The sequence below is a fragment of the Hemitrygon akajei genome, chromosome 2 (assembly GCF_048418815.1).
Source record: "Hemitrygon akajei chromosome 2, sHemAka1.3, whole genome shotgun sequence".
NCBI lineage: Eukaryota > Metazoa > Chordata > Chondrichthyes > Myliobatiformes > Dasyatidae > Hemitrygon > Hemitrygon akajei.
The window spans coordinates 86,162,536-86,187,703 of record NC_133125.1 but is presented as its reverse complement, the minus strand read 5'-3'; the positions used below and the strand labels follow the sequence as shown (position 1 = coordinate 86,187,703).

Sequence of the window (25,168 nt, the reverse complement as noted above, 5' to 3'; positions counted from 1 at the left end):
CATGTATTTATTGGAAAAACTATGTGCACCTTTGCTTTCAGTCCCCTTGTACAGCAATAACTTCAACGAAAAGTTTCCAGTGACTGTTGATCAGTCCTGCACATCGGCTTGGCTGAATTTTAGGCCAATCTTCCTTACAAAACTGCTTCAACTCTGGGATGTTGGTGGGCTTCCTTGCGTGATCTGCTTGCTTCAGGTCCTCCCATAACATTTCTATAGGATTAAGGTCAGGACTTTGACTTGGCCATTCCAAAACATGAAATTTCTTCTGCTTTAACCATTCTTTGGTAGACTAACATGTGTTTAAGGTCGTTGTCTTGCTGCATGACCCACTTTCTCTTGAGCTTCAGTTCACCGACAGATACCCTGACAGTTTCCTGTAGAATTTCCTGGTACAATTCAGAATTCACAGTTCCATCAATGATGGCAAGCCATCCTGGTCCCAAGGCAGTAAAGCAGGCTCAAACCGTGATGCTGCCACCACCCTGTTTCACAGATGGGATGAGGATCTTATGCTGGAATGTAGTGTTTGCTTTTCACCCAACATTCTGCTTCTCATTTAAGCCAAAATGTTCTATTTTGGACTCATCCATCCACAGAACATTCTTCCAATAACATTCTGGCTTATTCACATGGTCTTTAGCAAACTTTAGACAGACAGCCATGTATTTCTTGGAGAGCAGCGGCTTTCACCTTGCAACCCTGCCATGCACACCATTGTTGTTCAATTTGCCTGATGGTAGACTCGTGAACACTGACATGAGCCAGTGCAAGAGAGGCCTGTATCTCTTTAAATGTTACCCAGGGGTTCTTTGTGACCTCCTGAAATATTACATGCTGTGCTCTTGGAGTGCTGTTTGTTGGTCGACCATTCCTGAGGAGCATAACAGCGGTACTGAATTTCCTCCATTGTACACCATCTGCCTAACTGTGGATTGGTGGAGCCCAAACTTTTTAGAAAAGGTTTTGATGGTTTTATATCCTTTTCTGGCTTGGTGAGCATCAACAACTTTTCCCCTCAGAAAACTCCTTTGATCGAGGCATGGAACACTTCTGAAAACCTGTGTGGTGAAGATCAGACTTTAAAGTGAAGACCCAGGTTTAAGTTCTTTAAATAGGACAGGGCCTCCCACACTCACACCTGATTGTAATCCCATTGACTGAAACACCTGAATCTAATTTTCCCTTTAAATAAACTGATAATCCTAGAGGTTCACATATTTTTTCCGACAAATACATGTAATACTGAATCATTTTTCTCAATAATAAATGAACGAGTATAACATTTTTATGATATTTATTTAATTGGGTTTTCTTTATCTAGTTTTAGGACCTGCATGAAGATCTGATCACATTTTAGGTCATATTTATGCAGAAATAGAAAAAAATTCTAAAGGGTTCACAAACTTTCTAGCACCACTATATATATATACTTTAGTATAACAAACAAGAAAAAGTAGATTAGCTTTATTTGTCACATGTATATCTAAGCATAAAGTGAAACGCATTGTTTGCATCGATGACCAGCACAGTCCAATGATGTGCTGGGGGCAGCCCACAAGTATTGCCATGCCTCCGGCCCACAGCCTACTATCCCTAACCTGCATGTTTTTGGAATGTGGGAGGAAACTGGAGCACCTGGAGGAAATTCACACTATCACAATCCATAGAGTTTGTTTCAAGATCCTCTCCCAAACCCATGACCTTTCTGGAGACAAAAAGAGATGGCAGATGCTAGAATCTGAAGCAAAAAGTTTGCATCTGTGGTACACCATGGCCCAGGCGGTATCTGTGGTGGGAAATGGGTAGTTAATCCTTCAGGCCTTGCAGATCTCAACCAAGTCTATTGTGACTGGGAAGATCTGAGATGCTGATTGTCCTTTATCCCCCAAAGTTACTGCCTGACCTGTTGAGTTCCTCCTGCAGCTTGCTTTTTTGCTCCATTAAGTTTACAGCCTAGAAACACTTGGCAGCAGGTATATGGGAAATTCAGAATATAAATAGAAAAATATATAGTAAGAGGAGTCCTCCTTGCTTCTCACCTCAGTTGCTAACCTGTACCTCCCAGCTTCACATTTCATTCTCCCCCTGCCATCCAAGTTCCTCCCCCCCTCACATGGCTTCACCTATCACTTTCTAGTTTGTACTGCATTCCTTCCCCCCAGCTTCTTACTCTGGCTTTTTCCCTCTTCCTTTCCACTCTTGATGAGGGGACTTGGTCCGAAAAGTAGACTCTTTATTCTTCTCCTAGATTCTGCCTGACCTGCTGAGTTCCTCAGGCATTTTGTTTGTGTTGCTCTGGATTCGCAGCATCTGCAGCTTCTCTTGTGTTGATGATGGCTGACTTGGTGATCACTTCAAATCTGCAATCCCCACACTATCTGTGGTAAACGATGTATACCTGTCTGGACACGCCCCTCTGCTGACTGCTCCTGTGGCTCCTCCCACAGACCCCTGTATAAAGGCAATTGGAGGCACTGCTACTCTCTCAGTCTCCAAGATGTCGTGGTCACGTTTGCAGCTAATAAAAGCCTATCTTTTGCCTCCCGTCTCCGAGAGTTATTGATGGTGCATCACTATCCTTTCACCATCTTGCTTATAGACTATCTACCACTGCCTTACCTATTCAAAGATTCTGTTCCCATCTTCCCATGAGGAAGATAATTCCACAGACTCACAGATCATCCTGTTTTGCATTGCCAGTCCCTTATTTGAACCCCCAGTTCTATATTCTCCCAAGAGGAATCTTCATTTTTACGCCCACCTTGTTAAGATCCCATCCATGTAGTTATTGAAGCTACCCTCAAATATTGAAATCGAGCCTGCATCCACCACTTCAGCTGGCAGCTTGTTCCACATTCTTACCAGCCTTTGAATGAAAATGTTCCCCTTCATATTCCCCCTTATGTTCCCCTTTAACATTTCAGCTTTCACTCTTAACCCATGGCCTCCAGCTCTAGTCTCCAACCTCAGGTGAAAATGCCTGCTTGCATTTACCCTATCTAAGTACCTTATAATTTTGTTACTAGCAGTACAGTACAGTACAGTACAGTACAGGAACAGGCCCTTCAGCCCATGATATTTTGCTGAATCTATTAGGTTAGTGGCTTCTAATCCCTTCTGCCTGCACATGACCCATTTCTTCCATTCTCTGCAAATTCTTGTGCCTATCTAAGAGTCTCTCAAATGTTTCTATTATATCTGTCTCCACCACCACCCCTGGCAGCATGTTCCAGGCACCCATCACTCTCTTTGCCTGAGATATCTTTCAATGTTCTCCCTCTCATTCTAAACACAATCCTCTGGTAATAGACATATTACCTGTATTCTGTTAACTACACTATCTATACCTCTCATGATTCTGTACACCTGTTATCAGGTCCTTCAGCTCCCCTCTGACTTTCCCCTTCATCAATAAATTTCAAGTTCAAGTTCAACTTTGTTTTTTTTTGTCATTCTACTGTACACATTCAAGCGAAACAATGTTCCTCTGGACCAAGGTGCACAGGACCTGTAACTCGCACACATACTGTAACAGTTAAAGTGATGTACCATAAATAAATGAAGAAATAATGAGCTGCATATGGAATACAAGTTAAAAAGTAAACAGTATAAGGCTACTGGTGTTTCATACATGATGCGAGCTGGGTGGCAGCAGGGGCTTCAGTAGTCCTACAGCCTGAGGGAAGAAGCTGTGTTCTCGGCCTAACAGTTCTTGTCCTAATGATACGGTACCTCCTGCCTGATGGTCGGGGTCAAAGAGATTGTTGGACAGATGGGAGGCATCATTGACAATGATAAGGGCCCTGCGTAAGCAACGCTCCTGACAAACATCTCAAGTGGGTGGAAGAGAGAACTTGATGTTCTCTCTGCAGTTCTCACAACCCTTGGTAACCACAGTACAGTCAGTTACAGGTCCATGACTGACTGCTGGAGAGGCTTTGACTTTGCAATACACTCCGAAAGTCGTTTTGGATGTTTGTGGCTGTGTTCACTCAGGAGAAAATTCTGCAGTGCCCTGGCCTTGTTTGCCTAAGCTCTGTGGAAATAAATGGACTTGGTATGCAGAATGTTACTCTTTGCATTATGTTATTTCTCTGATTGTTTCCATTTCTCCTGATAGCAGCTCCTTTATCTGAAGCAGAATTCATTGGTTTGATCTTCATAGGGGCTAACTTATACTTTAACAAGAGAATAAAAATGCTGTGATCACAGAGTCCATGTTGGGTCAGTGACTTGCATCTCTCTGATAGTTGTAGTTCAGGAGACCAGCACTGATCCCAGAATGGTATTTAGCCTGACAATCCTGTGTGGTACTGCGAGTTAACACATTCCGTTTTTGGATGAGTCATTAGATTCTGCCTTTGTGTCTCCTTCCAGGTAATAGGAATTTGAAAGCTTGGTCTTCTGCCTCTGCAGGGCAGATCTCTTAAGGAACAGCAGCTTTAAACTTTTTTTCCTTAGGCAGTGTGATTGACTAACAGTAAAATTATTCTGAAAAGCAGTTCTTTGATTGTTATTAGACCATCATTAAAAATATAAAAGCCCAAAGCCTGTGTTAGCTTTATTTTAACTGGTATAATCCACAAGGTGTAAAGCTGGGGAGGGTTGGATAAGTTGATGGTCGGAGATTGTGACAACTGTATCAAGCATTTTTGGTACTTAAACCTGTGAGAAAAGCAATTATGCCCAGATTAGGCCAGCACAGCAGTGTAACAGCTAGTGTAACACCATATACAGCACCAGCAAACTGGGGTTCAATTCCTGCGCCTGTCTAGAAGAAGTTTGTATGTTTTCCCTGTGATTGACTGAGTTTCCTCCCACGTTCCAAAGATGTATGGGTTAGTAGGTTAATTAGTCACATGGGTGTAATTGCGTGGCATTGGCAAAGCCTGTTATAGTGTTGTATCTAAAATTCAAAATGATAGCAAAACACGGCTTCTATGGAGAGAAATAAGCAGTGATGTTCCACGCCAAGACTTGAGAGAAAAGGGACAGAAGCCAAAATGAGAAGGGAAAGGAACGTAGTCTGGCAGGTGATAAGTGAGGCTGGGTGAGCGGAAAGGTGTGTGGGTGGGGGAGTGAGAAGCTGGAAGGTGATAGGTGGAAAAGGTAAAGGACTGAAAAAGAAGCAGTCTAGCAAGAGTGGACAGTGGACCATGGAAGAAAGGGGAGAAGGAGGAAGCTAGGGAAAGGTGAAGGACAGGTGAGGGGGAAGAGAAGTGGTGAGAGAGTAACTGGAAAGAGAAATGGAAAAAGAGATCTGGAAGGAGTAATTACCAGAAGCTGGAAAAATCAATGTTCAAGCCATCAGGCTGGAGGCTACCCAGGTGGAATATAAGGTGTTGCTCCTCCAACCTGATTTCCATAATCTACAGAATCTCTTGTCGTTATGTTCGGCCACATTGATTAATTTTGTAAAGAAGCTGCTTAGATTAGGATATGTAGATAAGGTTAGGGTATATGTTTACAGCATGAGTCTGCCTCTGAAATATTATTGGTTTTATCTATGTAATTTTAGCGTTGAATTCAGTCATAATGCTTGAGTTGAAGAAATACAGGTCCAGGGAGACTTGTGTATCCTTATATCTGCTGAGAGTTCATTTAGGATTCTGAGAGTACAGCATTCACTTTGCAGTAGACATGCATGTTTAATAAACCATTTCCCCTTGTATGAGATATGCACAGATGAAAAATAATCCCACACAAAAGACAAAAAGGTGAAATCCTTTAGTCTTCATGCGGCCTATTCAGTCATCCCCAGTACTCAGTTATTGAATTGCAAGGAAAAAAAATATTTGCAGCAGCCCCTCATGCACCTAGTATCAGAATGATGTTGTGATCAATTCGATATGCCCGTGTTGCTGCTGCAACTAAGTATCTCATTGCACCTGTGTGTACATGTACATGTGCCTATGACAGTAAACTTGACTGTCAGTTTGATTTTGGAGTTATAGCTCCACTGTATCATGCCTATACTTTACTGAAAAAATATTTGTTTATGCATTAAATGAGTTTCCTGTGAGTTTCATAGAACAGCACAGCACAGAAACAGGTCATTGTTGTGCCGATCACCTAAAAAGCAAATCAAAAATATCCCAACACCAAGCCCTCCGACATACACAATGTTGATGTTTGATTGTCACTAACAAATCATCAAGAGTCATTGAATCCCACAGTGTAGAAGCAGGCACTTCAGCACATCCAGTCCATGCTGACCCAATAGATTACATCCTCTAAACCCCTTTCATCTACATTCCTATCCAAACTTCTCTTTCATGTTACAATTGAATCTGTATCTATCATTTCCACTCGCAGTTTGTTCCATTTTTGCACCATCTTCTAAGTGAAGGTGTTTCTTCTCAGATTCCAATTGAATATTTCACTTTTCACCCTAAACCTATGACCTCTAGTTCTAGTCTCAGCCAACATAAGAAGAAAAAGCTTGTATGTATCCACTCTATCTACACCCCTCGTAGTTTTGTATGCCTCTCTAAGATCTGGGCTTGTCGAAGTGCAATGGTAATATGCAATTGCCAACAATACCTGGACAGCTAAACACCAAGAAATTCAACCAAGATTGAAGTAGTGTGTTATGTTGAAAAGAATAAAGGAGTTTCAGTGCTTTTCAAGGAACTGTAGTAGATCTGGGAGTACAGCTATATATATCACTAATAATTTAGATAGAGCAATAACAAAGAACATGAATGTCTGATCAGGAATAAAAGGAATATGACACAGGTATAGGCAGCTGAGATCAAGAAAGTCTCTTGAGGAATATAGTGTGTCTAGGGGAGAACTTTAAAAAGAAATTAGAAGGGTGCAAAGTGGTCATGAAATATCCTTGGCGAGCAAGAGTAAAGAATTGGAGTTGAAATTGGAATTGGAATAGGTTTATTATTGTCACATGTTACCAAGATACAGTGCTGTCTTGCACGCTGCTCATACAGATCCGGTCATTGTGGTAGAACAAGATAAAGCACTAGTAGAGTGTAGAATGAAGTGTAACAGCTACAGAAAAGGTGCAGTGCAAGTAAACAAGAAGGTGCAAGCTCTTCATGAGGTAGGTTGTGAGGTCAGGAGTCCCATTTATTGTACTAGGGGATTCTTATATACAACAGTATAGAAGTTGTCCTTGAGCCTGGTGGAACGTGCTTTTAGGCTTTTGTATCTTCTGCCCGATTGAAGACGGGAGAAGAGAAAACTAAAAATAAATTACTGATGCAAAATTGTGCGTCTGTAGCAAACCTGGTAAGCAACAGGCTAATTTCCTGCAAAGAAAATTTGTGGGTCAATTATCTCAAGCTCATATGTTTTTCTGTGATTATTGTTTGGAAATACTGAATCCCCTAGATGGAGAGAATCCTCCTCATGTCCTTGAATAGAATAAATTGCGGGTCCAGATTGATACAACTATTGCATGAGTGGGGAGAGATTACTTATTTTGAATGGAAGGTTACTAAATAGTTGTTGTTTATAGACTACCAGATAACTAATATGGCCTTCAATTATACTGTCCTCTATAATGTCCACTCTTGTATCTTCAATCAAATCTTCCTCAATTTCTCCCTTTTTGACACTTATGCTTCCGTGAAATGATTTTTTTCTTGATTTATTACAGTAAAGTTCTATATGTTCAATTATGTCACTTTATTTATGATACTTTTGTTAAAAAGTATTAAGTTTAGAAACAGGAATAAGGCATCTGAGCTCTCAAAACTTTCTTACTAATTAACTATCCCGTGACTAATCTTAACATCAACTCCATTTTCCTGCTGATGTTTCATCTTCATATAGATCCCTGTCCACAATTGCAGTTCTTCAATATCAAATTCCTTTAATGTTTTAGCCTCAATTGGTTACCTCTCATTCTTCTGAACTCAATGCATGTTGATATGACGTTCCTCACATTTTATCCCACAGAGCCCTGGTATTTACACAAAAGAAATAATTGCTTAATTGATGAGAAAAAGAATTGATTTCTTCTTGGCATTTTAAATTGTATCCAAAACCCATATTTTGTGGAGCAAATAGTCAATAGCTTCAGAAGCATCCACGAATCCATACATAGGATATTAGCCTTAAATCTCAAGTAATAAATATTTTGATTTCTTCCTGCTCTGCAAGATATGATCGATTATTATATATGCAATTCTCAGAGGCACTCCTGTAACCAATCACGCCCCCCTTTACATTGGCCGCACAACAGTGGAAACCGCAAGTAGTTTCAAGCTCCTGGGAGTGTGCGTCACAAACAACCCCTCATGGTCCCAGGACATATCCTACACAGCTAAGAAAGCTGATCGATGCCTCTACTTTCTGAGGAGGCTGACGAGAGATGGGCTATGCATATCCATACTCATGTCATTCCACAGATGAGCAGTAGTGTGCATCCTAACAAGGCACATCACTGCATGGTACGGCAATGGCACTGGGGCAGACAGGAAGTCTCTACAATGGGCAGTCCAAACAGCCTAAGTCATCACTGACACCAGCCTACCCACCATTTAGCACATATTTACAGAAAGGTGCTGGCACATAGCCAGTAATAGCATGAAGGATCCCACACACCCTGCTCATGGACTGTTTATTCCACTCCCATCATGGAAGATGCTACAGTATGTAGCTACCACCAGACTCAAAAACAGATGCTTTCCCCAAGCAGTAAGGCTGATCAACACTTCCACCCACTAACTCCACCATTACTTTATTAATTCCCATCAGTCACCTTTTGTGTCACTTTATGGACACAATCAATCTACATACATAAGCCATCTTATGTATTTATATTTATTTTGTTTTTTTAAGTACTATTGTGTTCTTGATCTTTTGTGCTTTTTGTGCTACATTGGATCTGCAGAAACAAGTCTTTCATTCTCCTTACACTTGTCTATAGGAAGTAACATTAACCAATCTTGAAGCTCAAACTGTGAATTGAATGGAGTGATTATTAATGGGGTTATATTGGAGTGGTCCACACCTGAATTTATTTTCCTTCCCCTACTTACAGGCCTTCACAGGAAATTCCAACGCAGACACTGTAGTGCACCACAAGCTGCAAAACCCAATCAAAGCCAGATTCCTTCGTTTCATTCCTCTGGACTGGAATCCCAATGGAAGAATCGGAATGCGGGTTGAACTTTACGGCTGCTCGTACAGTAAGTATTGAGCTTTGAAACCAAGTGGTTGTATATTGGCATCGGCAAAGGCACTTTGGCAATCATAGGCTCAAGTTGCCTGGTATTCACTAAGTGAATGGAGCTCCAGAGTAATAAGACCATAAGACATAGGAACAGAATTGGGCCATTTGGCCCATCAAGTCTGCTCCACCTTTCTATCATGGCTGATCCATTATCCCTTTCAATCCTATTCTCTTGCCTTCTCCCCGTAATCTCTGACACCCTGACTAAACAGGAAACTATCAACCTCTGCTTTAAATATACTCAATGACTTGGCTTCCACAGCTGTTTGTGCATTGAATTCCACAGATTCAGTACCCTCTGACTAAAGAAATTCCTCCTCATTTTTGTTCTAAATGGCCATTCTTCTAATCTGAGGCTGCTCCTTCTGGTCCTAGACTCATCCACTATAGGAAATATCCTCTCCACATCCACTCTATCTAGGCCTATCTTTATTCGCTAGGTCTCCCCCATCATTCTTCTAAACCGGGGGCTTCCCAACCTGGGTCCATAGACTCCCTGGTTAATGGTAGAGTTCCATGGCATAAAACAGATTAGGAACTCCTGTTCTAAACATGAGCAAGTACAGGCCCAGAGCTATAAAGTGCTTATCATACGTTAATGCTTTCCTTCCTGGAATCATTCTCGTGAATCTCCTCTGGAATGTCTCCAATGCCAGCATAACAACTTAATTTGAAGTAGCGAGTAAGAAGGAGGTGTTGTTGCAAGGCAAGAGCTATTTGAAAAGAGCAAGTCTCAATGGAAGTATCAAGTGAGAGAGAGACATCACTGTAAAGTGGGAGCCATTGGAAAAGAGCAGGTCTCAACAGCAGTGAGCTATGATTTGAAGTAGAGACTGAGAGAGAAAGACATCATTGTTAAGTGGGAGCCATTTGAAAAGGACAGGTCTGATTGGGAGTGAGTTTTATTTGAGCCCATGAAAAGAAGGGAGGTGTAAGTGGAGCAGCCATTTTTGGAGTAGATCAGTGTTGGCGTTGAAGTCTTTGGTGAGAACAGACAGAGAGGTTCTAAACAAGTTTCCAGTGTTTTTTCTCCTCCCCTCTGTCATCAGTACATAGCTAGCGTGCTGATAATAGGTGCTGAGTTAGTGGTTTGCTCTTGGTGTGAAACAGCCAATCTCCCTGATGACTACATCTGCACGAAGTACATCAAGTTGCAGCTTCTTATAAGGAACTAGAGCTGCAGTTCGATGACAGCTGTTATGGGAGAATGAGGATGTGATAGATCGGAGCTACAGGGAGGTATTCACATAAGTTGCAAGAGGCAGGTACCTGGATGATTGTCAGGAAACAGACAGGCCAGTGAAGTGTATCTCTGTGGCCCTTTCCCTCAATAATACGTATACCACTTTGGATACTGTTGAGGGGATGACATAATAGGCGGGAACCACAGTCATCAGGTCCATGGCACTAAGATGGGATCTGTGGCTCAGAATGCAAGTGGGGAGAAGAATAATGCAGTAGTGATAGGTGACTATATAGTTAGAGGATCAGACAGGAGATTCTGTGGATGTCAAAAAGACACCCAGGTGGTATTTTGCCTCCCAGGTGCCAGGGTCAGGAATATCTCAGATTTGGTCTACAGCATTCTAAAGGAGCTGTTATGAGATGCTTCCAGTCCTGACGAAGGGTCTCAGCCTGAAACGTCGACAGTGATTCTCCTTATAGATGCTGCCTGGCCTGCTGTGTTCTACCAGCATTTTGTGTGTGTTGTTGTTTGAATTTCCAGCATCTGCAGATTTCCTCGTGTTTGCTTCCAGCTATGCCGGCTTTTGAGATTTAAACGCTCTAACTCTCCAGAGTACAGAGAGCCCTATTTAAGGGCTTAGGATGTTCCCGTTAATTGATAATCATGGGTTAGGTGCCTAGAATTGAGTATTTAATGGGTTCAGTGCTCAATCGTAAGCCTACCAGTGATTTTGTCTAGTGTTTGTTTTGTGCTCAGTGTCTTGATCCCGTTTGATACCATGTCTCGATCCCAGCCTCGGATACTCCAGCATTTGCTTCCAATCCATCTTCATCAAGGACTTTCATTACAGGGGAAGAGTGAATAGTCAGAAGTTGTGTTACACATTGGTATCTGCAACATAGGTAGGACAAGGAAAGAGGTCCTGAAGAGAGAATATAGGGAGTTAGGTAGAAAGCTGAAAAGCAGGACCTCCAGGGTAATAACACCTGGATTGCTGCCCATGCCATGCACCAGTGAGGGCAAGATTAGGATTTGCCAGAGTAATGCATGGTTGAGGAATTGGTGCAGGGGCAAGGTTTCAGATTTCTGGATCATTGGGATATTTCCTGAGGAGGGTATGACCTGTACAAAAAGGATGGGTTACATCTGAGCCTGAAAGAGACCAATATCCTTGTAGACAGGTTGGCTAGAGCTATTGTGGAGGGATTAAATTAGTTAGGCAGGGGGATGGAAACTGGAGTGACAGGCCTGAAGATGAGGCAGATGCAATGTGTAGTGAAACTGTAATGAAGGACAGAGAGATTATAGGGAAAAATTGCAGTTAGTTGGATGAGTTGAAGAATTACTTGGGGGCAAAATCGAAAAGAGTGATGAATATAGAACTGGAGATATTATATTTGAATGCTCATAATATACGGAATAAGGCAGTTAGTGATTGGCAGGTATGATGTTGTGGGCATTACTCAGATGTGGGTGAAAGAAGATCATAGTTGGGAGGTTAATAGCAGGGATACACATTGTATCAAAAGGACAAGCAGCTAAGCAGAAGTCAGAACATACAGAATCCTTGTAGATAGAGTTAAGAAACTGCAAGGTTTAAAAACCCTGATGAATGTTATATTCAGGCCTCCGAACAGCTGCCAGACTGTGAGATACAAATTACAATGGGTGATAGAAAAGGCATGTAAAAAGGACAATGTTATGATAGTGACGTGGGGATTTCATAATGCAAGTAGATTGGGGAAAATCAGATTTGTGTCGGATCCCAAGAGAGATAATTCGTAGAATGCCTATCAGATAGTTTTTTACAGCAGGTTGTGGTTCAGCCCACTAGGGAAGAGGAAATTCTGGATGGCGTTATGTAATAAACCAGCTTTAATTAGGGAGCTTAAGATAAAGGAACCATAGAAACATAGAAAGCCTACAGCACAATACAGGCCCTTTGGCCCACAAAGCTGTGCCAAACATGTCCCTACCTTAGAACTACCTAGGCTTTACCCATAACCCTCTATTTTTCTAAGCTCCATGTAGCCATCCTGGAGTCTCTTAAAAGACCCTATCGTTTCCACTTCTACCACCGCCACTGGCAGCCCATTCCATGCACTCACCACACTCTGTGTAAAAACCATACCCCTGACATCTACTCTGTAACTACTTCCAAGCACCTTAAAACTATGCCCTCTCATGCTAGCCAATTCAGCCCTGGGGAAAAGCCTCTGACTATCCATATGATCAATGCCTCTCATTATCTTGTAAACCTCTATCAAGTCTCCTCTCATCCTCCGTCGCTCCAAGGAGAACAGGCCAAGTTCACTCAATCTATTCTCATGAGGCATGCTCCCCAATCCAGGCAATATCCTCGTAAATCTCCTCTACACCCTTTCTATGGTGTCCACGTCCTTCCTGTAGTGAGGCGACCAGAATCGAGCACAGTACTCCAAGTGGGATCTGACCTTGGTGCTATATAGCTGCAACATTACTTCTCGCCTCTTAAAATTAATCCCACAACTGACGAAGGCCGATGCACAGTATGCCTTCTTAACCACAAAGTCAACCTGCTTAGCAGCTTTGAGTGTCCTATGGACTCGGACCCCAAGATCCCTCTGATCCTCCACATTGCCAAGAGTCTTATCATTAATACTATATTCTGACATCATATTTGACCTATCAAAATGAACCACCTCACACTTATCTGGGTTAAACTCCATCTGCCACTTCTCAGCACAGTTTTGCATCCTATCAATGTCCCGTTGTAAATTCTGACAGCTCTCCAAACTATTCACAACACATCCAACCTCTGTGTCATCAGCATATTTACTATCCAAACCCTCCACTTCCTCATCCCGGTCATTTATAAAAATCACGAAGAGTAGGAATCCCAGAACAGATCCCTGAGGTACACCACTGGTCACCAACCTCCATGCAGAATATGACCAGTCTACAACCAGTCTTTGCCTTCTGTGGGCAAGCCAGTTGTGGATCCACAAAGCAATGTCCCCTTGGATCCCATGCCTCCTTACTTTCTCAATAAGCCTTGCAATGGCTTTCAGCAAATGCCTTGCTGGAATCCATATACACTATATCTCCTACCACATGCTCAAAAAATTCAATCAGGCTCATAAGGCACGACCTGCCTTTCACAAAGCCATGTTGACTATTCCTAATCATATTATGCCTCTCCAAATGTTCAGAAATCCTGCCTCTCAGGATCTTCTCCTTTAACTTACCAACCAATCCTCCAGAACCTCTCCCATCCTTATTGATGATGCAGAGATCATTGCCAGAGGCTCAACAATCTCCTCCCTCACTTCCCACAGTAGCCTGGGGTATATCCCCTCTGGTCCCGGTGACTTATTCAACTTGATGCTTTCCAAAACCTCCAGCACATCCTCTTTCTTACATTTCTACATTCTCAAGCTTTTCAGTACACTGTTAGTCATCCCTACAATCGCCAAGATCCTTTTCCGTAGTGAATACTGAAGCAAAGTATTTATTAAGTATCTCCACTATTTCCTCCGGTTCCATACACACTTTTCCATTGTCACACTTGATTGGTCCTATTCTCTCATATCTTGTCCTCTTGCTCTTCACATACTTGCAGAATGCCTTGGGATTTTCCTTAATCCTGTCCACCAAGGCCTTCTCATGGCCTCTTCTGGCTCTCCTAATTTCCTTCTTAAGCTCCTTCCTAGTAGCCTTATAATCTTCTAGATCTCTAACATTACCTAGCTCTCTGAACCTTTTGTAAGCTTTTCTTTTCTTCTTGACTAGATTTATTACAGCCTTTGTACACCACAGTTCCTGTATCCTACCATAATTTCCCTGTCTCATTGGAACATACCTATACAGAGCTCTACATAAATATTCCTGAATGTTTGCCATATTTCTTCGGTATGTTTCCCTGAGAACATCTGTTTCCAATTTATGCTTCCAAGTTCCTGCCTGATAGCCTCATAGTTCCCCTTACTCTAATTAAATGTTTCCCTAACTTGTCTGTTCCTATCCCTCTCCAATGCTATGGTAAAGGAGATAAAATTATGATCACTATCTCCAAAATGCTCTCCCACTGAGAGACCTGACACCTGACCAGTTTCATTTCCCAATACCAGATCAAGTACAGCCTCTCCTCTTGTAGGCTTTTCTACATATTGTGTCAAGAAACCTTCCAGAACTCACCTAACAAACTCTACCCCATCTAAACCCCTCGCTCTAGGGAGATGCCAATCAATATTTGGCTAATTAAAATCTCCCACCACAACAACCCTGTTATTATTACTCCTTTCCAGAATCTCTCTCCCTATCTGCTCCTCGATGTCCCTGTTAATATTGGCTGGTCCATAAAAAACACCCAGTAGATTTATTAACCCCTTCCTATTCCTAACTTCCACCCACGGAGACTCCGAGGGCAACCCCTCCATGACTTCCTCCTTTTCTGCAGCCGTGACATTGTCTCTGATCAGCAGTGCCATGCCCCCACCTCTTTTGCCTCCCTCCCTGCCCTTTCTGAAGCATCTAAAGCCTGGCACTTGAAGTAGCCATTCCTGCCCCTACACCATCCAAGTCTATTTAATGGCCAAAACATCATAGCTCCAAGTGCTGATCCACGCTCTGAGCTCATCCACTTTATTCATGATACTCCTTGCATTAAAATAGACACATCTCAAACCATCGAACTGAGCGCGTCCCTTCGCTATCACTTTTATCTATCCCTTTTGTACTGTCTCCAAACTTTCTCTATTTGTGAGACAACCTCCCTTTCCTCTGTCACTCAGTTTGGTTCCCACCCCCCCCCGCAATTCTTGTTTAAACTCCCCCCCAATAGCCATAGAAAACCTCCCCACCAGGTTATTGGTTCCCCTGGGATTCAAGTGCAACCTGTACTTTTTGTACAGGTCACACCTGCCCCCAAAGAGGTCCCAATGATCCAGAAATCTGAATCCCTGCCCCCTGCTCCAATCCCTCAGCCACACATTTATCCTCCACCTCACTCTATTCCTATACTCACTGTCACATGGCACAGGCAGTAATCCCGAGATTACTACTTTTGCGGTCCTGCTTCTCAACTTCTTTCCTAACTCCCTGTAGTCTTTTTTCAGGACCTCCTCCCTTTTTCTACCTATATCGTTGGTACCAATATGTACCACGACCTCTGGCTGTTCTCCTTCCCACTTCAAGATAGCATGGACGTGATCAGAAACATCCCGTTAGGAGACATTGATTACAACATGATAGAATTCACCCTACAGTTTGACAGGGAGGTTAAAGTCAGGTGTATCTGTATTAGAGTGTAATAAAGGAAATTATGGAGACTTGAGAACAGAGCTAGCTAACGTTGATTGGAAGAAGACTCTAGCAGTGATGATGGCAGAACAACAATGGTTGGAGTTTGGAGGACAATTCATAAGGTGGAGGATAAATACATCACAAAGTTTAAGAAGTATTCTAAAGCGAAGATGAGGCAACTGTGGCCAACAAGGGAAGTCAAAAACAGTAAAAAAGCAAAAAAGAGGGCGTATAATATCCTAAGGTTGTCAAGCTGAGGAGTGGTAGTGGGGACAAGCTCCCATTACCTAAAAGTGCTCCTCACAGTATGCAACTCAAATAGCAACTGACAACCAAGTCCCACTCCTGGCCTTCTCATATGGCTTAGCCTCTAAGCCCAGTAGAACTGTTTCTACTGACAGGAGAAGGGGCGAAGGCAAGTCCTGGTGCCTTAAAACCAGTGCTTCAGGTAGGTGCAGCTCATCAGCCTGGGAAGGCAGTCCAGCTAAGAGAGGGAAAACTCTGATTTCAAACCTTCGCTGCCTTGTGGCCATACCCACTCATGGGAAAGGCCTGAGGACAAATCCGGGGCTGGAGCCCCTAAGGCAGTCCAACCTTGTCTTCAGCCTCACTCTGGCAACTCCTGCGACGACACTAATGCCAAGCTGTATCGGCCCTTGCCCTTCCCTTGGACAACATTGGTAGCGTGGAGAGGGGAGACTTGCTGCATGGGCAAATGCCGATCTTCCATACAACCTTGGCCAGGCCTGCGCCCTGGAGACTTCTCAGACTCAGATCCATGGTCTCACAAGATGCCATCACCATAATATAGCCAAAATTAATGAGAAGTTAGAGGATTGGGAAGCTTTTAAAAACCAGCAGAAGGCAACTAAAAAACCATAAGGAGAGAAAAGATGAAATATGAAGGAAAGATAGCCAATAAAAAAGAGGATGCCAAAAGTTTTTCAGATATACATGTATAATGTGGTATGAAAGCAAAGCCCTTCAGCACAACTTGCCATGCTAGTCAAGGTGCCCACCTAAGCTACTCCCATTTTCCTCAGTTTGGCCCATATCCTTCTAAACCTTTTCTATCGAATTGAATTAAATTGACTTTCTTACTTACATCCTTCATGTACATGAGGAGTAAAAATCTTTATGTTATGTTTTTGTCTAAGTGTGCAATTTATAGTAAGTTATAATAAATTATATGTAAAATAGGATAGTCAATATAACATAGAAATACAGTTGTGTCAGCAAGAACTAATCAGTCTGATGGCCTGGTGGAAGAAGCTGTTGGTCCTGTCTTTTATGCTGCGGTACTGTTTCCCGGATGGTAGCAGCTGGAACAGTTTGTGGTTGGGGTGACTCAGGTCCCCAATGATCCTTCGGACCCTTTCTGCACACCTGTCTTTGTAAATGTCCTGAATAGTGGGAAGTTCACATCTACAGATGCACTGAGCTGTCCGCACCACTCTCTGCAGAGTCCTGCGATTGAGGGAAGTACAGTTACCATACCAGGCACCTCAATTTTGCCCCTATGGAAAGTTCTTAAGATTTGGGGGTCCATACGAAACTTCTTCAACCATCTGAGGTGAAGGAAGTGCTGCTGTGCCTTTTTCACCACACAGCCAGTATATACAGACCACGTGAGATCCTTATTGAAAAGCCTTTTGAATGTTGTCAGTGTACTTGTCTCTGTGACGAGAGATCTTGACCAAGATGGTTAGGACCTGAATGCTGGAGTATCCAAAAGCAAGGATGGAGACACGGTATAAAGCTGCAACAAGAACGGAGCAAAAACAAAGCACAAGATGATATCTCCAGGTAGGCTTATGACTGAGCTCTGAGGGTCTGTTCAGGTGCTCTTTAAATACTCAATTCTTGGCACCAAAACATGCTAGCCAATTAGTGGGACAGGCCTGAACCCTGAAAGGGGATGCTCCAGCTACCTGTACTCCGGGGAATTAGAGTGTCTAAACCCGGAAACTGGAGCAGTTAGGAGCATCTCGTAGCAGTCTCAAATACTTTATCTAGCAGCTCCTTTCTTATGTTTACCACCCTCTGCATGACTTTATTGCCCTTCAGGCCCCTTTAAAATCATTACACCATCACTTTAAATCTATGCCCTCTTATTTTTGGTTTGATTTCTCCGGGAAATAAGACTATGCATTTTCCCTCTCTATGCCTCTGATGACTTCATATTCTTTTGTTATGTCAGGCGTTCAGTCTCCTACATTCTAATGAATAAAGGCTTTCCCAACCTCTCCCTTTCCCTCTGGTCCCCCAGTCCTGATAACTCACTCATAAATCATCCTTTCACTCTTTTCAGCTTAGTGTCATCTTTCCTATAAAACAGGACCAAATGTCTTGTGGATGGGTGATCTACTTGTTATGTTAAGAGATTGAAGGTGTGGTGATGAAGAATGCAGGTTCCCATTTCCCTGTGAGAAAAACAGTGTGCTTTCTCTACCCGTCATGATTTTATATGCCTCTATGATATCGACCCCATGTTTCCAAAGTTCCAAGGAGGAAATTCCTAGCCTGCCTGACATCTCAGGCCGTTGAGTATTGGCAACATTCTTGGAAATCTTCTCTGCATACTTTCCAGCTTAATAACCTCCTCCCTCTAATGGGGCAACCAAAACTGTGCACAGTGCTCCATGTGCGGTCTCACTGATGTCTTGTACAACTGCAATATAATGTTACAACATGCACACTTATTCAGTAGAATACCGGCTCATTCATTAAGAATATGGTTTTCCTCTATTAAACTTAGGGTGGCACTTTTAATTGGCTGCCTAGGATATCATTGTGCTCTGGAATGTTTCTTCTGATAAGATGGCGACATGTTTGAATGCTGCGGCCTTTATGGGGTCAACTAAAGGTGTTACTGCATTTTTAAAATGTCATTTTTATGTTTGCTGGATACTAAGAACTTCAATTACTACCACATCAGCGATTTCCTCAATGACAGAGGAGATGGATTTGGTGCAGACCGTGTTGCTGTGTGCTACCTGGTATAAGGCTTTGGAGTCAGTACGTGAGGGCAGTGTGCAGTCTAACAGTGAGTGCCTCTCTTAGTCATTTTTCTTCTGATCGCAGGACCCTGTTGGACATTGAAAATGCTGCAAGTCTGGTAGTCTGGTTCGCTAATTTATTGGTGATACCAATGGCAGGGGAGCTGCACGGCTCTGGTTAAAGTGAGGAATAGGCCTCATGTTGCGGTGTCACCTGTTTGCAGCCACCTGGGAGAAAGGCACCGGGGTTGGTGCCCAGAGGTAGTGTAGCACGGTATCCACGCCGGCGTTGGTGCTGCCTTCCAGTGTTTGCTTAGTGGAAGGCAAGCTGGATTGCATTTGACTGCTGTGGGCTTGCTTTTGTTGACAACGTTCATTAACTCAGGGAAGTGGGCTATCTTTTTTCTGTATGACTGTACAGTACATTTACTGCTATCTTATACAGTGTGTGCCTTATGCTATGTATGACTGTTGGCACTGTATTTTGCACCTTGTTAAGTTTGGTTGCATGTGTAGCTGAATGACAATTAAACCTGAACTTCATAAGCTCCAGCTGAACTTTTCATCACTGAGAAGACTGGTTTCCTCAATTCAAAATGGCATTGTAGAATTCCCCTTCACCAATTTCCCCATCATCAATCAAACAGAGGAAGAATAAAGAGATTTTAAAGAGATTAGTTTAATTTGTCAAATATAGATTAAGAAGTGGTGTCCATTATTAACCATCATCCAGGGCATGCCCATTTCTCATTGTTACCATCAGGTAGGAGGTACAGAAGCCTGAAGGCCCTCACTCAGCAATTCAAAAACAGCTTCTTCCCCTCTGCCATCCGATTCCTAATTGAACCCATGAATACTACCTCACTTTTTTATAAATTATTTCTGTTTTACACTTTTTTTGACCTAACTGTCTAATGTTCATATATATACTTAATGTAATTGAATTATTTATTTTTTCTGTGTATTTTTGTTTGAAGGTTCTGAACAATTTTCTTTATGTTGCTCAGTGACTAAGATCATAGAAACTTAGAAAATAAGAGTAGGAATTGAAATTTGGTTTATTATTGTCATTTGGTCTGTTAATGGTAGGATTTTTAGCAGTGCAGAGGAACAGAAGGATCTTGGTGTCTAAGTCCATTGGTTGCTCCAGATTTGCCATGTTAGGGATAGCGTAATGAAGAAGCCATACGGAGTGTTGGCATTCATTAGTCAGTGGATAAGTTCAAGAGCCACGAGGTAATGTTGCAACTCTAAAACACCCTGCTTAGACCACACTTGGAATGTTGTGTTTATTTGTGGCCCCCTCATTTTGGGAGGGATGTGGAAGCTTTAGAGATGGTGCAGAGGAAATTTACCAGGATGTTGCCTGGATCAGAGAGCATGTGTTATAAGGAGAGATTGAGTGAGTTATGGCTTTGTCTTTGGAGCAAAGAAGAATGAGAGGTGATCTGTTAGAGGTGTACAAAATTGTAAGAGGCATAGATACAGTGGACGACCAGAGACTTTTTCCCAGGGTGGAAGTGGCTAATATGAGGGAGCAGAATTGTAATGAAATTGGAGGGAAGTATTGGGGGGGATGCCAGAGGTAAGTTTTTTTTACACAGAGTGTTAGGTGCTGTCAGGGGTGGTGGTAGAGACAGTTACATTAGAGACATCTCAAAGTTCAAAGTAAATTTTATTATTGAAGTACCTATATGTTACCTTATACCACCCAGAGATTCATTTTCCTGTGGGCATACTCAGCAAATCTATAGAATAGTAACTATAACAGGATCAATGAAAAATCAACCAGAGTGCAGAAAACAACGAACTGTGTAAGTGCAAATATAAGTAAATAGCAATAAATAATGACAGCATAAGATAACAAAATCAAGGCTCCTTAAGTAAAATCATTTGTTGTGGGAACATCTCAGCAGATGGGCAAGTGAGTGTAGTTATCCCGTTTTGTCCAAGAGCCTGATGGTTGTGGGGTAGTAACTGTTCCTGAACTGCGTGGTGCGAGTCCTGAGGCTCTTGTTCCTTCCATCTGCTGGCAGCAGTGAGAAAAGAGCATGGCCTTGGTGGTGGGGATCTCTGATGATGGCTAATGCTCTCCTATGACAGTGTTTCATGTAGATATGCACATTGGTTGGGATAGCTTTACCCATGATGTACTGTTCCAAATCCACTACCTTTTGTAGGATTTTCTGTTCAAAGGCATTGGGGTTTTCATACCAGGCCTTGATGCAGCCAGTCAATACGCTCTCCACAGCACATCTATGGACGTTTGTCAAAGTTTCAGATATCATGCCAAATCTCTGCAGACTCCTAAGGAAGTAGAGATGCTGCTGTTTAAGATATTTCACACTTAAGAAACTCTTAGACAGGCACATGGATGAAGTAAAAATGGAGGTCTATGGGGAGTGAAGTATTAGACGGATCCCAGAGAAGGTTAAAAGATCAGCCCAACATTGTGGGCCAAAGTTTTTTGTGCAGTACTCTTCTATATTCTAAGTACTAAGACACAGTTCAGGCAGTTCATTCAATGTAGAATACAGTGTTATATTTACAGAGAAAGTGCAGATCGATAAATACAGTTGAAGTCAGAAGTTTACATACACCTTAACCAAATACATTTAAACTCAGTTTTCCACAATTCCTGACATTTAATCCTAGAAAACATTCCCTGTCTTAGGTCAGTTAGGATCACTACTTTATCTTAAGAATGTGAAATGTCAGAATAATAGTCGAGAAAATGATTTATTTCAGCTTTTATTCCTTACATCACATTCCAGGTGGGTTATAAGTTTACATACACTTTGTTAGTATTTGGTAGCATTGCCTTTAAATTGTTTAACTTGGGTCAAACATTTTGGGTAGCCTTCCACAAGCACAGTAAGTTGCTGGAATTTTGTTCCATTCCTCCAGACAGAACTGGTGTAACTGAATCAGGTTTGTAGGCCTCCTTGCACGCACACGCTTTTTCAGTTCTGCCCACGAATTTTCTATCAGGTTGAGGTCAGGGCTTTGTGATGGCCACTCCAATACCTTGACTTTGTTGTCCTTAAGCAATTTTGCCACAACTTTGGAGGTATGCTTGGGTCATTGTCCATTTGGAAGACCCATTTGCGACCAAGCTTTAACTTTCTGGCTGATGTCTTGAGATGTTGCTTCAATATATCCACATAATTTTCCTTCCTCATGATGCCATCTATTTTGTGAAGTGCACCAGTCCCTCCTGCAGCATAGCACCCCCACAACATGATGCTGCCGACCCCATGCTTCACGGTTGGGATGGTGTTCTTCAGCTTGTGAGCCTCACCCTTTTCCCTCCAAACATAATAATGGTCATTATGGCCAAACTGTTCAATTTTTGTTTCATCAGACCAGAAGACATTTCTCGAAAAAGTAAGATCTTTGTCCCCATGTGCACTTGCAAACTGTAGTCCGGCTTTTTTATGGCGGTTTTGGAGCAGTGGCTTCATCCTTGCTGAGCAGCCTTTCAGGTTATGTCGATACAGGACTCGTTTTACTGTGGATATAGATACTTGTCTACCTGTTTCCTCCAGCATCTTCACAAGGTCCTTTGCTGTTGTTCTGGGATTGATTTGCACTTTTCGTGCAAAAGTACGTTCACCTCTAGGAGACAGAATGCGTCTTCTTCCTGAGCGGTACAACGGCTGCGTGGTCCCATGGTGTTTATACTTGCGTACTATTGTTTGTACAGATGAATGTGGTACCTTCAGGTGTTTGGAAATTGCTCCCAAGGATGAACCAGACTTGTGAAGGTCCACAATTTTATTTTTCTGAGGTCTTGGCTGGTTTCTTTTGATTTTGTTTGTAAACTTCTAACCCACTGGAATTGTGATATAGTCAATTAAAAGTGAAATAATCGATCTGTAATCAATTGTTGGAAAAATTACTTGTGTCATGCACAAAGTAGATGTCCTCAATGTCTTGAGTGCCCAAAATGCCCAAAACTATAGCTTGCTAATATGAAATCTGTGGAGTGGTTAAACAATGAGTTTTAATGACTTCAACCTAAGTGTTTGTAAACTACTGATTTCAAATGCAAATTGCTATGGCCATGGTGAGGTAGATGGGAGATAAGGAGTTTATATATTTCCATTTGAGAGTCTGATAATAATGGGATAAAAGTTATCCTTGAGTCTGCTGGTCTGTGGTTTCACTCCTGAAGTGGGGTCTCAGCCCAAGAATTTGACTGTTTACTCTTTTCCATAGATGCAGCCTGACCTGTTGAGTTTCTCCAGCATTTTGTTTTGGATTTTCAGTATCTGCAGACTTCCTTGTATTTGTATTTTCTGACGGACGGGAGAGGGGAGAAGAGAGAATGATGGGCGGTGACTTTGATTATGCTGGCTGCTCTGCTGAGACAGGGAAATGTATGGATAGAGTCCTTAATCTGATTTATGTGATGTGCTGAACTTGTTGCAGTTTCTTGCAGTTGTGTGCAGGACCGTTGCCATACCAAGCATCTACGTGGTCATGTAAATGTTGGACTGTCCCATTAGGAACAGGATAGAAGATACAAAAGCCTGAATGCATGTACGACCTGCTTCTTTGCCACAACTATTGAATCGTTCCCCAGTACAATAAGATGGACTATTGACATCACAATCTACCTCATTATAACTTTGCACCTTATTATCTGCTCACACTGCACTTTCTCTGTAATGCTTTATTCTGCATTTTATATTGTTTTCCCTGTACTACCTCAATGCGCTGTTGTGATGAAATGGTCTATATAGATCACGTGTAAAACTAAGTTTTTCATTATATCTCAGTACATGTTACAATAATAAATCTATTTACCAACTTACAAGTTCAAAGAGGTCAAGTTTATTATCATGAGCATTCATAGGTATAAATGCCATGAAAATTAGGTTTTTTTTGTAGTACATTATGAACATAAATTATACATGGATGATCACCCAAATTAGGAAATACTTTTAGGAGTGGGGGACACTTGAAACTCTGCTTCCTAATGAAGGCTAGAAAGAAACTTTAAAACTGAGATGTGCAAATGTTTATTCACTAAGGCAAATTAAGCTGTAGTTCTAACAGAACATTGGGCTAGGACTGAGGGAACAAATTGCCTCCTGTTTCTGTAATAATCCAATCTGGTGTGGGAAGAAATAAAACACTCTGTTACTTCCGATTTGCGTCAATTTAGTTTCCTCTAATTCTGCAAGAATCTGATAAACGTCGTCTTGGACACAGTCTTATTAAAGCATAATTGAAAGGCAGTTGTTTATATCATCATTGACAGAATCAAATATGTTCTTCAGTGAAGGTCACAGGAAAATCAACTAATCCTCCTTATCGGTCTTAGTGCCAGTAACAAGGTTACAGAAAGCAAAGGATATGGGATAAGCTCTCCTGAATGGGAGATAATGATCTGAGCCCCACAGTGGCCTCAGGATGATATTCTCTTGGTGTGCAAAAAGAATGGTTCAGGCACAAGTAGAAACCTCCTTTTTCCTCACTCTTAAACTCACTTTCTAGAGGGATGTTCACTCTGCATCAGAGCTATAAAGTATTGTGTAAATGCTGCTAGACTGTATTAAAACAAATTCACTTATGAACAGGCCCCTCAGCCCATCAAATCTGTGCTAACCAATAAGCATTCATTTACATTAATCCTATATTAATTCCATTTTAACCTCTCTGTACCAGATCCACATACCAGATCTCACCAATACATGAGACTATTAAGCAATAGGGCAGAACCATTCAGCCCATTGAGTCTGCTCCGCCATTTTATCATGATTTCAACCCCATTATACTGCCTTCTCCCTTACCAATCTCCCTTTGACAACCTTACTAATCAAGAACCTATCAACCTCCGCTTTAAAGATACCCAGTGTCGTGTCCTTTGCATCTGTCTGTGGCAATGAATTGCACATATTCATTACCTCTAGCCAAAGGAATTCCTCTTCATCCCAGTTCTAAATAGATGTCCCGCTATTCTGAGGCAGTGCCCTTTGCTGTGAGATTCACCCACTATAGGAAACAATCTATGGGAAGCAATTTATATTGGCCAATTGACTAACCCACACATCTTTATGAATATGTCACTGAGTCTTCTTCCTGTTATATCCTAAGGAACCTCTTGTCAGATCATTCTTCCTTCCTCCTCTGCTATCCCAGTGCAGCCAGTTATTCTTTCTCTGGCTCTGTCTGTCCCAATACCATTTCTGTATAGCATTATAGAGTTATATGGTAGCAGGCCATGCCATCGTCCCTGATAGTCCTAGATGCCCATGCTTGTCCCATAAACTTTCAAGTTCCTCCCCTCCATGTACTTGTCCAAATGGCTCCAAACATTGCAACCTGACCGCTTGCTCTGGCAGTTTGTCCTACGTACTCACTGCCCTTTGTGTGAGGAAGTCCCCCTCAGGTCCCTTTAAAATCTCTCCACTCCTTTGGAAAAGACTTTGCCTGCGCACCTAATCCATACCCCTCATAAGGTCACCCGTCATGCTCTTGCACTCCAAC

General features: G+C 42.1%; 1 protein-coding gene across 3 annotated transcripts in view; it reads left to right on the top strand.

The window, feature by feature from the left end:
* LOC140714318 (contactin-associated protein-like 5) overlaps window positions 1-25,168 on the top strand; it is a 1,338,796-nt gene that overhangs the window by 555,331 nt on the left and 758,297 nt on the right. For all 3 annotated transcript variants that reach the window (XM_073025479.1, XM_073025472.1, XM_073025488.1), the window contains exon 4: window positions 9,011-9,158. In XM_073025479.1, the coding sequence (XP_072881580.1) occupies window positions 9,011-9,158 (148 nt within the window). The remainder of the gene's footprint in view (window positions 1-9,010; window positions 9,159-25,168) is intronic.